Source organism: Loxodonta africana, chromosome 5 (genome assembly GCF_030014295.1).
Source record: "Loxodonta africana isolate mLoxAfr1 chromosome 5, mLoxAfr1.hap2, whole genome shotgun sequence".
Lineage (NCBI taxonomy): Eukaryota > Metazoa > Chordata > Mammalia > Proboscidea > Elephantidae > Loxodonta > Loxodonta africana.
Genome location: NC_087346.1, coordinates 107805414 through 107822223, shown reverse-complemented (window position 1 = coordinate 107822223; position 16810 = coordinate 107805414). Strand labels below are relative to the sequence as shown.

Here is a 16810-nt window from a genome sequence, read left to right as displayed (position 1 = left end):
CTGAAATATCCTCTCCCCATCTGCCAATAACTTCCTAAAAACCCATTTTTCACGGAGACTTACCTAAGCAGATTTCTTCACTGCACTCTTTAACCACAGATCACCATGCAGATTCAGCCAGGTACTCGTGGATTTGGTTGATGAAGCTGAGACTTCCCTGTGCTTCAGATTGCTCGTTTGCAAAAATCGACTACTACTACTTATCTTGCCGCTTTGCTGTGAGAATCAAATGAAAGAACGCACATAATGCACACACGCTTGCACAGGACCTGGCTCAAAAACCACTAGCGCTAATATTACTTTCTACTTGAAGGTTAAACATACAAATCTAATTTTTTTAAAAAATTGCAGATTAAAGCCAGATATTGTGTCTTCTACTCAGAGTCCTTCATATAGTCAGGCGCCCCTCTTGATGCTCAAAGGTTATAGGCTATTTAAACAGTCCGTATTGTTTATGTGAGTGCGCAGAAAGGTTTTTTGTTTTTTGTTTTTTTTCCTTACCCTATGAGTCTGAGGCTCCAGATTTCATCATCAAAGAAGCAGAGCCCCTCAGAGAACTTGATAAGCAGCCAGGCACGGTTTTGTCATCTTTTCCTTTGTCAGGTCTTTGTTCCGCCCCTGGCTACACTCTAACAGAACCACTTACTGGTGATTAAAAGGAGGGGCCTTCCAGCCGCCGGCGCTGGCCTCGGCAAGGGGCGGGGCCTGCCCACGCGGGGCGCAGAGCGCCGACGCCACTGATTGGGCTCACCCGCGGGGTCTGCACTTTCTTAAGTGCCAGCCAGTGGCGTAGACGGACCTGGGCTGGGGGCGCAGAGCGAGCACTTATCGAACCTGACGCCTCCTGCCTCCAAGGGCGCCACCGGCAAGGGGCTGACGGTGGTGCAGTGGGGCTGCGAGGACCCAGGGCAGAGGAGGCGTGTGCGGCGTGAGGGGACAGGAATCCTTGGCACGGACAGGAGCCAGACCTCCGGCTCCCGCCGACAGCGCCATGGACGGCACCGACAACGCAACCCAGTTCTTTGAGCCGTCCTCTTTGCTGCCAGACAACTATACCTTGTCACCCAATGCCAGCAGCGTGAGCCCCGGCCCAGACTTCCACCTTGCTCCTACCTCCAGCCCTAGCCCCAGCCCCAGCCCCAGCCTCAGTCTCGAGCCCAGTCCGAGCATCAGCTTCAGCCCTAGCCCTACTCCGACCCCGGAGCCGACGTCCAGCAGCTTCGCAGGCGGCGCGGCGAGCCAGAGTCCGCCCTCATTCCCTCCGTTCTGGACCTCCCACGACACCCCTTTCTGGGACACGCCGCTGAACCACGGGCTGAACGTCTTCGTGGGCGCCGCCCTGTGCATCACCATGCTGGGTTTGGGCTGCACGGTGGACGTGAACCACTTCTGCGCGCACGTCCGCCGGCCCGTGGGCGCGCTGCTAGCCGCGCTCTGCCAGTTTGGCTTCCTGCCGCTGCTGGCCTTCCTGCTGGCCCTCACCTTCAAGCTGGACGAGGTGGCCGCTGTGGCGGTACTCCTCTGTGGCTGCTGTCCCGGCGGAAATCTCTCCAATCTTATGTCCCTGCTGGTTGACGGCGACATGAATCTCAGGTATGACCTCTCTGTTCTTTAGGATCATTCTTAGGCTAGCCAAGCGCGTTCACAGCCACGGGTTCAAGACCAAGGAGAGAGGAAGTAGAGATGGGTAGAATGAAACACAGAAGGTGGGAGAACAAAGTGGAGGAAATCTCGATGCCTGGGCTTTAGAAAAAGGAGAGACGCTGACAGGTCACAGGGGGAAAGATGTAGACACAGACTGAGCTGCTCTGAGGATCTTGGGGTTTCACCCACAGCTCAGGCCTTTCAACTGACCCACCTCCCTCTTTAAGTGGTAGGCTCTCAGTGCAGGCCTTGGGCAGCTGGAAGACAAAGGGAATGGGGAAGTCTGAAGCTCGGACTCGCTGGAAATGGAAAAGCATAATAGGGTTATTGGCTCCAATAAAGAGAGTAATCTCATCTAGAATACAACATAATTCAGTTTAATCCAACAACTAGTACTCGGCAGCTTTAACATGTCTAACATTGCAGGGTGCTTTGGAGAATTAAAAAAATAGAAAAAATGCTCCTTGCACTGCGAATCATCCAGGCTGTCTTCAGTTCCATATTTTAAAGCCAGGGGCAGTGGTCATGAGGTAATATTTTTCTCCTGCCTCAGGTTTCATGTTTCAGTTGGGTTTTAGTGTTCCCTTGGCACTCCCCTCCGATGAAGTAGGTCCTCCCCAGACTTCAACCCCAGGGACTTGCAGTCTCCCTTCTCCCCTCCACCCAATGTTCAAGAAAAAGGTTGGCTGGCTCTTGGGTTGAAAGCCAACTTGCTGACTTGTGCTCATTCCCCTTTCTGCAGCATCATCATGACCGTCTCCTCCACACTTCTGGCCCTGTTCTTGATGCCTCTGTGCCTGTGGATCTACAGCCGGGCGTGGATCAACACTCCTCTTGTGCAGTTACTACCCCTAGGAGCAGTGACCCTGACTCTGTGCAGCACCCTCATCCCTATTGGGTTGGGCATCTTCATTCGCTACAGATACAACCGGGTGGCTGACTACATTGTGAAGGTAAAGCCACTCTTTCATTGGTATACCCTGTCTCTCTTAGCGTTCTTGGTCTCTATTCCTTTCTGAAACTCTAAGCAGTTTGGAAAGAGGGGGAAGGAGGAAAAGGGCTTGGCAACACTTGCATAGATAAACTTAAAAAAAAAAAAAGCTTATGCAGCAAAGATAACCACTTTTTTGAATTCCTAAAATGGCAGCTTTAATTAAGACACAGCTTAATTAAAAACAGCATAAATAAATGACCAGTACTTTGTGGGAGGAAATAGATAGTGGGGGGGGGGGGAGATAACAATGCTATTAAGTAGCAACATATTTTCCACTAGCAAACTGTAAAAATCAAAGCAGATTAAATAAAATTATTTTTAATAGAATTTGTGCAGTATTTTAGAAATACATTACTATATTTTTAAAAGTAGAACTCTAATTCTGAGAAACCCTGTAATAAGTTTGTTTAAAAATGTTTTATTTATTTTCTTAAAATAAATCTGGACACTAATAAGGCTAAAATATTTGAAAAGTTAAATTGTGGCATTCGGGTAGAATACACAAAATATTTGCCTCAGAACACAAAATAAAATAGGTCCCGGGTTAAGGATATAGATTATATGGCTTTACTAAATTTGTGTGTTTCTTTTTCTTTCCCTGTTTATATTTCTTTCCCCATTTTATATGATTTCTAAAGCTTGTGAAAAGATGTAGGATTTATATTATTTTCTGCAGTATTTTCAATACTGCTTTATTTTCAAAAACTGGTATTTTCATAGCAGTAGTGATCTTCTGATAGTTGGAGAAAACGTTAAATATTCATAAATTAAACTTTCTTTGAGAACTCAAAAATAGTTGTAAATAAGAGTCATTCATGAACAGGATTCTTATCTCAGGAAATTAGTCAAATAAAGTACATAACTAGTTACTGTAAAATGCATAGGCAATTCCTTAAGACAAATGAAGAGGAAAAGAACCACTCCACTATTTCAATTATGTAGATTTAAGATGATATAATTTTTGTTTTACAAAATTAGAGTTCTTTTCTGTACACATATCCAGTCTTAAATTTTTTTTTAAATCCTGTTTTATAAGAAGCGTATATATTCTGAATGTAATAAATATGATTAAGAGATAGGCTGCTAACCAAAAGGTCAGCAGTTCAAATTCACCAGCTGCTCCTCGGAAACCCTATGGGGCAGTTCTACTCTGTCCTATAGAGTTGCTATGAATTGGAATCGACTTGATGGCAATGGGTTTTTCATGAGTATGTAGGTATATAATAAATATATGTACGTATGAAAAGCCCTGGTGGCAAAGTGGTTAAACACTTGGCTGCTAACCAAAAGGGTGGCAGTTCAAACCCACCAGCTGCTCCATGGGAGAAAGATGTGGCTAGTCTGCTTCCAGAAAGAGTACAGCCTCGGAAACCCTATGCAGCAGTTCTACTCTGTCTTATAGGGTCAGTATGAATTGGAATCAACTCAATGGCAATGGGTTTGGCAGCAGTTTGTATATTTATATATAATGTATCCATAGATAATTTTGATATGCATTAAAGAATTTATTAAGCTTAATCATTAAGCTAATACTATTAATGTGATGGCATTTACTTTAAGATCTTAAGAATTCTCAGAGGAAATCAATCAAATCAGCTACTTTACATGCTAAAAACCGAATAAATACACTAAAATACAATTCGATAAGTTTGGCTGACTTTGAGTTTAAGGTGAACCCATCCTTAGTCTTTAGCCAACACACTATTACTACTAAAACATGGTTTATAACATGGTTATGCTTTTACAAACACTTTAAAATGAACATTCAATATCAGTGCTCACTGAAATGATTTAAAATAGTTCAAAGGAAACTTTGGAACCAGTATTTGCAAACTGAAGAATCACGGATTTCCTGGCAATGCTTTCAGTGTGGACACACTTTGAAACTTCATATAAGATGTTTGATTTAGAATGGTTTAGTTTCTGCCAACTGCACATTTGTAGTATAAGTAATTTATATCATAATTATTTCAGCATCTGCTAGGGTAGAATTTTTGACCAGCCCAGATAAATTATAAATCTGTATATTTAAGAAGAATGTAAAGAATATGCCAATCCCACAAACTCCAAGAGTTTCCTCACAGATGTCCAGGGAACCAGTAGCAAAACTGAAGTTGTTCTCCATCTCTCTCTCATTCTCCCTCCTACTTCCCCTCCTTTTTAAAAACAAGTTAACTATCAATGAACTATTTTACGCAGGCAGTTTACTTGAATGAGTGAAATGTATCAGTCAGACCATCAGGATGACAAGTCGTATACAGAATCAGCTATCCCAACCCATTGCCATCGAGTTGATTCCGACTCATAGCTATAATACCTCTAAAATCCACCTGTTAAAAAAAATTCCTGAGGTACCCTGGTGGCCCAGTGGTTAAGTGCTACAGTTGCTAACTAAAAGCTTAGCAGTTTGAATCTACCAGTCCATTGGGCAGTTGTACTCTGTCCATAGGGTTGCTGTGAGTTGGAATTGACTCGACAGCAATTTTTTTTTTTTTAATAACTCCTAAGCATCACTAGAGACATGCAGGTGGGGGGTTCCTTATGAAGAGATGGAAAAAGAGGGGGGCTTGCAAAATTGCAAATAATTTCTCACATCTCCATTTACATTTTTTTCTCTTACATGATCTAAGAAATGGCAGTTGTTTCAGTGTTGCTAATAATCCTCTGCAGTAAAAAGTATTCTGAAGATTAAAAGCATCACACACCACCTTTCATAAAATTTAATAGCAACTACACCCTGTCATGTGCAAAACCAGAACTAATTTGTTATGGGAAACACGGGGTCCTGTTCAGGGAAAGCAGAAGTCCCCTTGACCACTGCATTCATCAGAACATATCTGGGGTATTGGGCTCAATTCTGCTGATCTGTTTGCCGAGGCACATTCACAAATTAAACGTACTCTCTCACAGCAGTCAGGACTCCCTGACAAAGTTGTGTGATGGAGGCTGCAAGTCTGGGGATGTTCTGGACAAGTGTTAACGTTCCTGAAGAGCTGTTTTTCAGAAGAAGTAGACGGGTTTATGTTGCTCCTAAGAGCACATCCAAGGCAATAGCTAGAGGCTAAAAAAAAAAAAAATGCTATAGAAGGCAAATTGTCACTAGACATAAGGACAGCCTCCTAGCAATTCAAGCTGTTTGACATGGATCTGGATGCCTTCAGGAGGTGACCCCCTTCAGAGATACTTTGTCAAAAATATTTTAGGGCAAATATCTCCTTTTTGTGTGGGAGGACTCATCTTCCAAGAAATTATGATTCTCTTACCTGAATTCTTTTTGAACTGTCTTACGTTTGATGGCTTGTCTATCCATTTTCTATTACTAGGTTTCCCTGTGGTCTCTGCTAGTGACTCTGGTGGTCCTTTTCATAATGACTGGCACTATGTTAGGACCTGAACTGCTGGCAAGTATCCCTGCAGCTGTTTATGTGATAGCAATTTTTACGCCTTTAGCAGGCTATGCCTCAGGCTATGGCTTAGCTACCCTCTTCCACCTTCCATCTAACTGCAAGAGGACTGTGTGTCTGGAAACAGGTAGTCAGAACGTGCAGCTCTGCACTGCCATTCTGAAACTGGCCTTTCCACCACAGCTTATAGGAAGTATGTACATGTTTCCCTTGCTTTATGCCCTTTTCCAGTCTGCAGAAGCAGGGATTTTTGTTTTAATATATAAAGTGTATGGAAGTGAAATATTGCACAAGCGAGATCCTTTAGATGAAGATGAAGATACAGATATTTCTTATAAGAAACTAAAAGAAGAGGAAATGGCAGACACTTCCTATGGCACAGTGAACACAGATAATTTAATCATCATGGAGACTACCCAGACTTCTGTCTAAACATGGAGATACATGAGAACGTCTATGTGGCTGATACATTACTTCATATTTACGGTCTGTGGTACTGTATTGGTTTACATAAAGGATAAAATTGGTTTGCATTATCATACATGTAACAATTATGATCTTCCCATTGTAAGGTTGCATTGGTGTATTAACCAAGCAGTTTTCACAAATTACGAATCAATGCCATAATATAACCTGCACCTGGGACCATTAAAGTGAAGCCTGAGCTAGTTAACTGTGTTTTTTGGTTTTCACCATTACCAATTTCTATGACTGTTTCAAATATGTGAATTATTAGAAAATAGGGTGTTGGAAATGTAGAATTTTGGTGCATTAGCTTATATGGGTAAAAAAAAACCTATATTTGTAAAGCATAATTGAGTTTAATGTAATTGTATAAAATTGTATTCTGCTCAATTTATAAATACCTGACAATGCTGATTTTGACCTTTATTCAGGGAAATCCCCAAACAGGTCAATTAAACAATGAAATAAGAGTATAGCAGCTTATTGTCAAACTTGTTTCAAATCGGAGAAAAATTATATTAATGTCTGTGTTTACTTGATCTCGTGTCTACTGCTGATGAACAGCCAACTTTTTTTCTAGTGGACAAAGCATTTCCTTTGGAAGTGGGGACTGGTTTGGTCTTCAGCATTTACGTAAACACACCCCAAATCAATTTATCTGTTGGCAGGATAGTCTGATTCGGAAAATTTAGAGAACTTGGAGCTCGGCTGCTTAACCAAAAGGTTGGCGGTTCAAATCCACCAGCTGCTCCTTGGAAACACTATAATAAGGGCAGCTCTGCTCTGTCCTATAAGGTCGCTGACTCAGAATGAACTTACAGCAGCAGGTTTGGCTTGGTTTTTACTATCCCTGGAGAGGAGCAAAGGAGCCCTTCTGACGCAGTGGATAAAGCTATTGACAGCTAAGTGAAAGATCAGCGGCTCAAAACCACCAGCCGCTCTGCAGGAGAAAGATGTGGCAGTCTGCCTTTGTAGAAATTTCCAGCCTTGGAAACCCTGTGGGGGTCACTAGGTGTCAGAATCGGTCGCAGTGGGTTTCGGTTTTGGTTTGGAGAGGAGCAACAGTCGACACTCAACAGTACCTCCTGGTCATCATTTGTGGGGGTGGCGGTGGAATGGGGAAACGTGCCCCAGGGGAGAAAACAATTAGCCTAGATATGAAAGCCCTAGAATGCTTCCCCATACACTTACGGAAAGACTTCAGAGGGCCACTCTGAGATACACTATAACCTCAAATCATAGCTAACAGACCCAAAGCAGTTCCCCAAACCGTCGTATTCTTACTCACCCAGAGGCACGCCGCCTCGCCTCGCCTCAGCTTCCCCGGCGGCGCAGACACCTGGAACAATCAGGGTGTGGGCACCACCTGGCGCAGCTAATCGCGGTGATACTTCTCTTATTGGATTCCAAATCACCTCAGACGAGTTCACTTATAAATCAGTTCTTTCATCCCAAAGAAAGCCTTCTTTCCAGACTTCCTGGTGTGGAGAATTTCCACGTGGAGAGGGTCGGGGAGGGCCCCCGCAGCCTGGGCACGGGGAACAAACCCGAGGCGAGAAGGGTGCGGAGGGCGGTGCGGCGCTGCGAGTGGGGCCCGCGCTCGGAGCCAAGGGCAGTTCACGCCTCCGCGGCCGCCCCCGCAAGGCTGCCTACTTAGGCGCGGCGGGTGCTAGCTGCTACGGCTGAGCTTATGGCTGCCCCAGAAGACGAAGTGTTGGACGGTTACATGTACCCCGCGTGCACCCCTTACTCATACCCCTACCCGCCGGCCGCCAAGGGCAAGGTCACGGCGGGAGGGGGCGGGTGGCGGCACCGCAGCAGGGCCTACCTTCCCGCTTCCTCCTCCTCGGTGGGGGTAGCCTCGACGTCTTTCCCCGGCTACGGGCAGCTGATGGCCGCCGAGTACTTCGACAGCTACCAGCGGGCGCAGCTCATGGCCCTCCTGTCCCAGGTGAGCCCCGGCCTCGCCCCCCGGCACCGCAGGGCCAGCAGCCGCGACGTGGGTGTGCAGGTGAACCCACGCCGCGATGCCTCGGTGCAGTGTTCGCTGGGGCGGCGCACGCTGCTGCGCAGGGCCGGCGACCCCGGCCTCTCGACCCGCCCGGGCGCCGAGGGCGCGGGCGGCGGCGGCTTGGTTTCCCCGCAGTCGGCTCGCCGGGGCCCAGAACAGGGCAGTCCGTCAAGCGGCGCCCCGCGGGCCGTGCGCTTCCCGCGCACGGTCGCGGTGTACTCCCCGGTGGTCTCCCGCCGCCTCACCACCTTCCTCGAGGGAACCGAGGCCGCAGCAGCGGGAGCCGGCGAGCAGAAGACCCGGGCGCTCGAGGGAAAGCGAGGGCCGTCCCCGAGGCCCGAAAGTCCGGAGCAGGGCGCGCCGTCGGCGAGGAAGGCGCCCCAGTGGCCGCAGTCCGAGGAAGACGACGACGACGACGACGAGGCACAGGCCGCGGTGCGAGCGAGCTGGGAGCAGCCTGCCGACGGGGACGTACCGCTGCTGCAGGAGGCCCGGGGAGGTGTCGCGGCCCCGAGGAGCCCTGAGCCGGCGAACAGGGCTGAGGATGACGAGGATGCGGCCGTCGCGGGAGAGAGGTCGTCGCCGCCGCGGAGCCCCGAGCCGAGCAAGGAGCGCCTGCGTTTCCAGGTGAGGCCTGGGCCGGCCAGGGGCGACCTGAGGTTTGGGGCGGTCCCCGAGGGCATGGGACGTGACGGGTCTTCTGGTTCCTGCTCCTGCCGGCGCCCTGTGACTGCTCAGGACATGCGGAGGCGCAAAGCTTCCTTAGGCCACACACCTGCTGCGTTTCTACAGCCACTCCTAGCTTCTTTCAGGTGTCTTCTTTCAGTTCGAACTGAATCCAGTTTAGCTTGGTTCTTATTTGCAACTATTGCAAAGCATTGGCTCCAAAGGAACACCATTGGCCAGGAACATGCCTTTTTAATACTTTTATTCTGAGCATGTATGCAGTATGAAACCCTGACCTTAGGCAAATGGTCCGCTCTTGACCCCGCATTTATATGACCTAGGGAGGGTACTCACATCCCAGTTTGGGCTTTTTTTAGGGAGGGTACTCACATGGACTGCAAGGTGACCTCGCGGGCAGAAGAGTGGATTCCTGAGATGTGACTCCTATTTCCGCGCTCAATTTGGGAAAAGCCTTATTAACAATTGTCTGAGGTCCTCCTGTTCAGCTCTTCCGCATCTCCAGCTCTGACCCCCATCTTCCAAGCCGACAGTCTGCTGGAAGCTAGAGCTCCTGGAACGCCCCCTTTAGGAGCTTTCCTTGCTTTTGAAAAGTACCCCTGCAGGAGGAGCTCAATACTGCTAAGGCAGTCTGACTGTCCAGTGTTGCTGCCGGAGAGAGCAGTAGGCTTTGGGGGACCAGTCCACACTAGCTGAACTCCAAAGGGCTTAGAGGTGCACAGAGGACCATTATAACCCAGGGGAAGTGGGAAGGAAGGCATAAGAGGAGTGAGAGGCTGGGAGGAGTTCTTTGTTGCTCACTTCCACAGCCATTGTAGAGGCTCTTTTAAGAAGGGAGGTGGGGGGCGGGGCGTGAAATTAAGAAGCTCTCAGCCCCAGTCTGGCCATGGACAAAATGTGTTTTTAGGCAAGCCTCCGCCTTCCTAGGCTTCAATTTGCTCACCTGTGAGATTGCTCTAAGTGCTTTTCAAAGTTTCTTCTGTTGTAAAGGCCTAACTCCGAAGAAATTTTTTCTTTTTAATAATTTTTATTGAGCTTTAAGTGAACATTTACAAACCAAGTCAGTCTGTCACATATAAGCTTATATACACCTTACTCCATACTCCCACTTACTAACTCCCAAGAAATTTGTTTGTAACTTCTCACTGGGAGAGGGAAGAAGGGAAGCTAAAGAAAGTAATACTACTTTACCAAAAAAACAAACCAAACCCAGTGCCATCGAGTCCATTCCGACTCATAGCAACCCTACAGGACAGGGTAGAACTGCCCCATAGGGTTTCCAAGGAGCGCCTGGTGGAGTTGAACTGCCAACCCTTTGGTTAGCAGCCGTAGCACTTAACCACTATGCCACCAGGGTTTCCAAATACTACTTTAGTTCACATTAAATATGACTTAAATCTGGTGAAAATTTAAGTAGCAGGGTGATGTTGTTAGCTGCCTTCTAGTCAGCCCGACTCACGGAGGGGCCCCGTGCCCCATGGGCTTGGACCGTTGTGATCCATAGGGTTTTTCATTGGCAGATTTTAAGAAGCAGATCACCAGGCCTTTCTTCCTAGTCTGTGTTACTCTGAAAGCTCCCTGAAATCTGTTCAGCATCACAGCAACAATACACAAGCCTCCACTGACAAGTGAGCGGTGGCTATACTCGAGGTGCCTTGGAAGGGAACCCCAGGCCTCCCGCATGGAAGGTGAAAATTCTACCACTCATCTACCACTGCCCTCACCAGCAGGGTAAAGAATTGGAAATCTTGGAAACACACCTTAAGGTATCTTATGGTGCAGAGTCTGTTCATTTTCTTCAGGGTAACCACTTCCTTATGTGTAAGTTCTAAGATCAGACTCTTCTACAGAGAAAAGGCCTCCCTAAAGAGAATTTCAGGCTTCAGTAAACCCTAGATGTTTAGCTTTTTCTTGCCTGAGAGAAAACACCCATATAGTCATATTTGTTCCCCTGCCTTATATGAACCAAGTTAAGCTGGTGTATAAACATTTTTGGACTCATTTACTTATTTGCTTGACTAAGCCATTGTAGTTGTTAGGTGCACTGAGTCAGTTCCGACTCATAGCGACCTTGTGTACAACAGAACAAAACACTGCCAGGTCTGCACCATCCTCACAACTATTGTTATTCTTGAGTCCATCATTGCAGCCACTGTGTCAGTCTGTCTCGTTGTGGGTCTTCCTCTTTTTCACTGACCTTCTACTTTACCAAGCGTGATGTCTCTCTGCAGGGACTGGTCCTTCCTGATAACATGTCCATTAGCTCATTTGATTACTATAGTGTAGAAGTTTATCTAAACCTGATCCTACTGTTTTTTCCTCCATGATCTAGAATAAGTTTGCCAATTTTTAAATATTAGATCCTTCCCAGCTTCTGCAATGAAGGGTAATTCAACTGTTATGTTAGTTAAACTCTGCTATTCTGTTCAGTTCTTAGAGCAGAAGTATGGCTATTATCACTGCAAGGACTGCAACATCCGATGGGAAAGTGCATATGTGTGGTGTGTACAGGGCACTAACAAGGTAAGAAATCCCTTGTAACTGGCATCTTTTTAAACAAAGTGCCAACAGGGTTTTGCTTTCAGTTTTCCTCTCTCTTTCATTACAGGTTTACTTCAAGCAATTTTGCAGAAGTTGTCAGAAGTCTTATAACCCTTACAAAGTGGAGGATATCATCTGTCAAGTAAATGTTTTCATTTGGGGCCTCAGTTTTGTAGTGGTAGAGAGTTTTAGTTTCTTGAATGTATTTCTTAAAGAGGCTAGGTACCCAGATACCTTTTTTTTTTTTTTTTTTAATTGTACTTTAGATGAAGGTTTACAGAGCTAGTTTCTCGTTAAACAGTTAGAACACATGTTGTTTTGACTTTGGTTAACAACTCCATGACCTGTCAACACTCTCTGTTTTCAATCTCCTGGGTTCCCTATTACCAGCTTTCCTGTCCCCCCGTCTTCTAGTCCTTGTCCCTGGGCTGTTGCACCCCTTTAGTCTCGTTTTGTTTTATGGACCGGTCTAATCTTTGGCTGAAGGATGAACCTCAGGAGTCACATTACTGAGCTAAAAGGGTATCCAGGGACCATACTCTTGGGGTTTCTCCAGTCACTGTCAGGCCGGGGTTTCTCCAGTCACTGTCAGGCCAGTAAGTCTGGTCTTTTTTTGTGAGTTAGAATTTTGTTTTGCATTTTTCTCCAGCTCTGCTGGGACCCTCTATTTTGATCCCTGTCAGAGCAGTCAGTGGAGGTAGCCCGGCACCATCTAGTTGTGCTGGACTCAGTCTGGTGGAGGCCATGGTAAATGTGATCTGTTAGTTCTTTGGACTAGTCTTTCTCTTGTATCTTGTTTTTTTCCTTCTCCCTTGTTCCTGAAGGGGTGAGAACAGTGGAGTACCCTAGATGGTTGCTCACACCCTTTTAAGACTCCAGATGCTACTCACCAAAGTAGAATGTAGAACATTTTCTTTATAAACTATGTTATGCCAATTAAGCTAGATGTTCCCTGAGACCATGGTCCCCACAGCCTTCAGCCCAGCAGTTTGGTCCCTCAGGGAGTTTGGATGACAGATACCTTAGTTTCTGACGACTTTTTGGTAGGAGGAAGTAGTAGAATATCTATTGGGAAATAAGGGTTTAGATGTTAGTTTCCTTCTGCCCTTGCAAAGCTCTGTCAACCTCTTTGAGAGTGTTACCTCACTTTGCGATGTGGAAGAATGTTTTACTTGCTACCCAGGGTCTGACATGAGAGAAAATAATCTGAAAACTAGACTACTTTTCTACTAACATGAGGTGGGAAGGTCAACTATTTTATCTGAGTGCTTTTTATGAAGCACATACCCAAGTTAAAGTATTTAGAATAAGCAGAGAGTTTTAAAGTTTCAGTCTTGCCTGAGAGTTCCCAAAGGGAGGACTGTTTGTTTTAAAGTAAATCTAAAAGTTGTTGCCCAGCTTTATGGGGAGATTAAGTGAGGGATAACTGGTAACATTGCTTGTTTACTGTGAACTAAGCACTGCACTAAGGGACTTCAGAAATCTGCTAAGAGGAAGGAAGTGATTAAATTTATCACACAGCTAGCAAAGCCTGAAGTATGAAAAACTGTGTGGACTTCTAGGTGACAGCAGGAAGAAAGGTTCTAAGGCAGTGGTACCCAGCCACTCTGCTCTTTGCTCAGCAGTTGCTGCTCTGCCCAGCTGCCTCATCTTGAGAGCACTTACAGCAGAAGGGGTAATGTCAGCCGGCCACTGATGACAGGCCTGACCTTAGGCTTGCTAGTCACTGGTCCTTAGCTTTCATTGTCAGAATCCTCCTCCCCCCACTTGTTTGTTCTCCACCTTTCCAGTGCAGGAAAGTATCTCCCCCTAGAAAATTCCAGGTTTCATAAGAAACTTCACAACTGAGAACTGAATCAGATGTGATATGGAACCACTGCAGCATAGCTAACCAACCAGTTGGTATCAAGTCGATTCAGACTCATGGCAGCCCCATGCGTGTTGGTAGAACTGTGCTCCTTAGTGTTTTCAATGGCTGATTTTTTGGAAGTAGAGCACCAGGCCTTTCTTCTGAGATGCCTCTAGGTAGACTTAAACCAACAACCTTTCTGTTAGCAGCCAAGCACGTAACCTTTTCTGCCACCCAGGGACGTCACTACATAGTTTAAAAAAGAAAAACCAAACCTAGTCCCATTGAGTCGAATCCGACTCATAGCGACCCTATAGGACAGAGTAGAACTGCCCGTAGTTTCCAAGGAGCGCCTGGTGGTTTCGAACTGCCAACCTTTTCATTAGCAGCTGTAGCACTTAACCACTACACCACCAGGGTTTCCAGTACATAGTTAAAAAGCTCTGTTTAATTAAAAACATTGATGATTCAGTGAAACAATGGAAACTCAAGTGGTGCTCTATTGATTTAAGATGATTTTTACTAGCAATGGGTATAATTCATTTCTCCTGCTCTCCCCGCCCCCCCCCCCCCCCCCCAGCTTTCTCTTGTGTAAAGGGGTTCCTTCCTGGGACATTATTTGGGTGAATAGGTTAGATGTGTTCAATTCTTAACGCAATCATTGCTAGGTAGGATGTGACATAAAACAAGATGAGCACAAGGCCTTGCTTAGAGTACATTCAGTTAAGTATTTGAATGGACTAGGAAAAAAAAAACCAAGAAAACCTTGAAGTCCTTGGAAATCACCAAGGGGTTTATCTTCTGTTATGTACTTCTCACTTTGATTTTTTAGAGTTGTAAACAGACGAGATGCTCCTGCCCAGTAAAACTTCGCCATGTCGACCCTAAGAGGCCCCATCGACAAGATTTGTGTGGGAGATGCAAAGGCAAACGCCTCTCCTGTGACAGCACTTTCAGCTTTAAATATATCATTTAAACAAATGTAAAAACGGTCCTGTGGAGCGCAGTAATGGAGCAGACAAGTGAGCTTTTTTCCTCGCCCCTTCTCCTTTCTACCTCCCCCTTCTCAAAATACTTCATGAAAGGCAGTGTACTTTGACAAAGCCTTCAAATAAAGGTATTGCAACACAACTTATAAATTGCATAAAATCTTCATGTTTTTAAAAATAAATTTTAGGAGAGCTTGTTTTGTGCTAACAGTCTGAGGCTGTCAACTTTACCAACTTCACCTTTATTTTCCACATTGGTTCAATGCACATGGTGTGCTGGGCTCTGAGCTAGGTAACAGTAGCTTGAGAAACAACTTAGGGGCTCACGGACATGAGGTTTACAGTTTACATAGATCTGTAGGGCTAAGCTTATAAGAGATTTATTGAATGAAAAGAAGCTTTTTCCATATTAAAATAAGCATCTGATCCTCTAAGGGAGAAGGAGGTGGAGGCAGCTGTTCCTTCATGTGTGGAGCTAGTTGGGGGTAACCCAAAGTCAGAAAACTTCAGAGGCTGGTGAGGTGTAGGTGGTAGCTTCAGTGCATATGGGATGATCTTGCTTGGTTTAGTAGGTAACAGACTATTGGAGGCTCAGGAGAATTATAAACTGACTTTGTAATCATTTCCTGCATGTGTGGTGCAAGTGAGGCTGGGGATGGGGTGGCTAAGGGCAACTCCTTTAAGATGTTAAATAACAAATCTATCAATGAACTTCAGGTGGTAATTGCCTGTTTAAAAAAATGATTTAAAAAACAAAGCTGTTTTTTTTTTTTTTTTTTAAACCCATTAGGTGCCCTCGAATTGATTCCCACTCAGAGTGACAGAGTAGAACTGCCCTTACAGGGTTTTCAAGGCTATAATCTTTACAGGAGCAGATCACCAGATCGCCAGTGGGTTCAAACCACCAACCTTTGGCTAGCAGCTGAGCTGCTTAACTGCTGTGCCATCCAAAAAAACCAAACCAAACCCAGTGCCGTCGAGTTAATTCTGACTCTTAGCGACCCTATAGTACAGAGTAGAACTACCCCATAGAGTTTCCAAGGAGCACCTGGTAGATTCGAACTGCTGACCCTTTGGTTAGCAGCTGTAGCACTTAACCACTACACCACCAGAGTTTCTTAAAAAGCCCCCTAAAATAAATGTTTTTAAAGATTTCAAATCAGTTTGACAGCTCTGGCCTTCATTGACTTGCAGCTATAATCAGGAAAGTGTTTTTTGCTGTCTTAAGCAGGATTCTCCATCCTAGCTGCACAAAACAGCTTTCCAGATGATCCAGAGAGAACACTGAGGCCCACTCTGAGATGAAGGTTATTGGTTTCATGGTTAGGGAAACCACATAATCGGGAAAAGAAAAAAACAAGGTGCTAATTATGCCTTCTTCCTATTCCCTAGCCATCTCCCTACTGTAGACGGGCATATGAGTCTGTTAACATCGTGGATGCTTGTGTAGTCAAATGTGAAGGATGAAAAGACTTAAAATGAGTTTGAGGGAAATGGGAAAGGCCCTTCTGCATCAATATCTACTAGGAGGTGATTGTAAAAAAAACCAAAAAAAACAACAAAAAAAACAGATTCCTAGGCCCCTGTTTCTACTGAGTTACTATCTGGAGGTGAAGCATTTAACAAGCAACCTGGTGATGCTTTTAGAATTGAAGCTTGAAAACCACTAGTTTGGTCAGTCCTGTGCTTACTATGGAGCCAGCCCTGGTGGCGTAGTGGCGAAGAGCTCGGCTGCTAACCAAGAGGTCAGCGGTTTGCATCCAACAGCCGCTCCTTGGAAACCTTTGGGGCAGTTCTCTTCTGTCTTTTAGGGTCACAGTGAGTCAAATTGACTCGACAGCAACGGGTTTATGCTACTACAGAACACAGATGTGGCCTCTGTCCTTATGGACCTTCCAGCATAGTGGGGGAGATGGCCATTCTTTTTACATAAAGTCCTTTGGAGGAGCTACTGGATCAGTTAAGTGCCTGTAATAAATGGGGAATCTAACTTAGGGAGGTAGGGAAAGCCTGCCTAAGAAAATGACACCTCAGCTGAGAGTTGAAGTTGGGTGAGTTGAATCAGGCAAAGAGAGGAAGGAGACATTTCCCAGACCAAGGCAACAGCACGTGCACAGGCCTGCTGGTGGGAAGAACCAGTGGTAGAACACTCCTGGAGGTCTGGGACGGGCATGATTTCGGGAGGGGTGGGGGGAGACTGGCAGGGCCAGGCTGGGAGGGCTTTTCAGG

The 16810-nt window shown here is 45.8% G+C and overlaps 2 protein-coding genes across 2 annotated transcripts; both read left to right on the top strand.

Moving 5' to 3' along the window:
- The first annotated feature begins 941 nt into the window (after nt 1–941).
- SLC10A4 (solute carrier family 10 member 4) lies at nt 942–6903 on the top strand. Its single transcript, XM_003415868.4, has 3 exons — nt 942–1593; nt 2387–2597; nt 5962–6903. Exons 1-3 carry the CDS (start codon nt 992–994, stop codon nt 6472–6474), a joined length of 1326 nt encoding a protein of 441 aa, XP_003415916.2. The 5' UTR covers nt 942–991; the 3' UTR covers nt 6475–6903.
- Nucleotides 6904–8197: 1294 nt separating this feature from the next.
- Nucleotides 8198–14924, top strand: ZAR1 (zygote arrest 1). Its single transcript, XM_003415869.3, has 4 exons — nt 8198–9145; nt 11633–11725; nt 11811–11885; nt 14425–14924. Exons 1-4 carry the CDS (start codon nt 8198–8200, stop codon nt 14566–14568), a joined length of 1260 nt encoding a protein of 419 aa, XP_003415917.1. The 3' UTR covers nt 14569–14924.
- The last annotated feature ends 1886 nt before the right edge of the window (nt 14925–16810 follow it).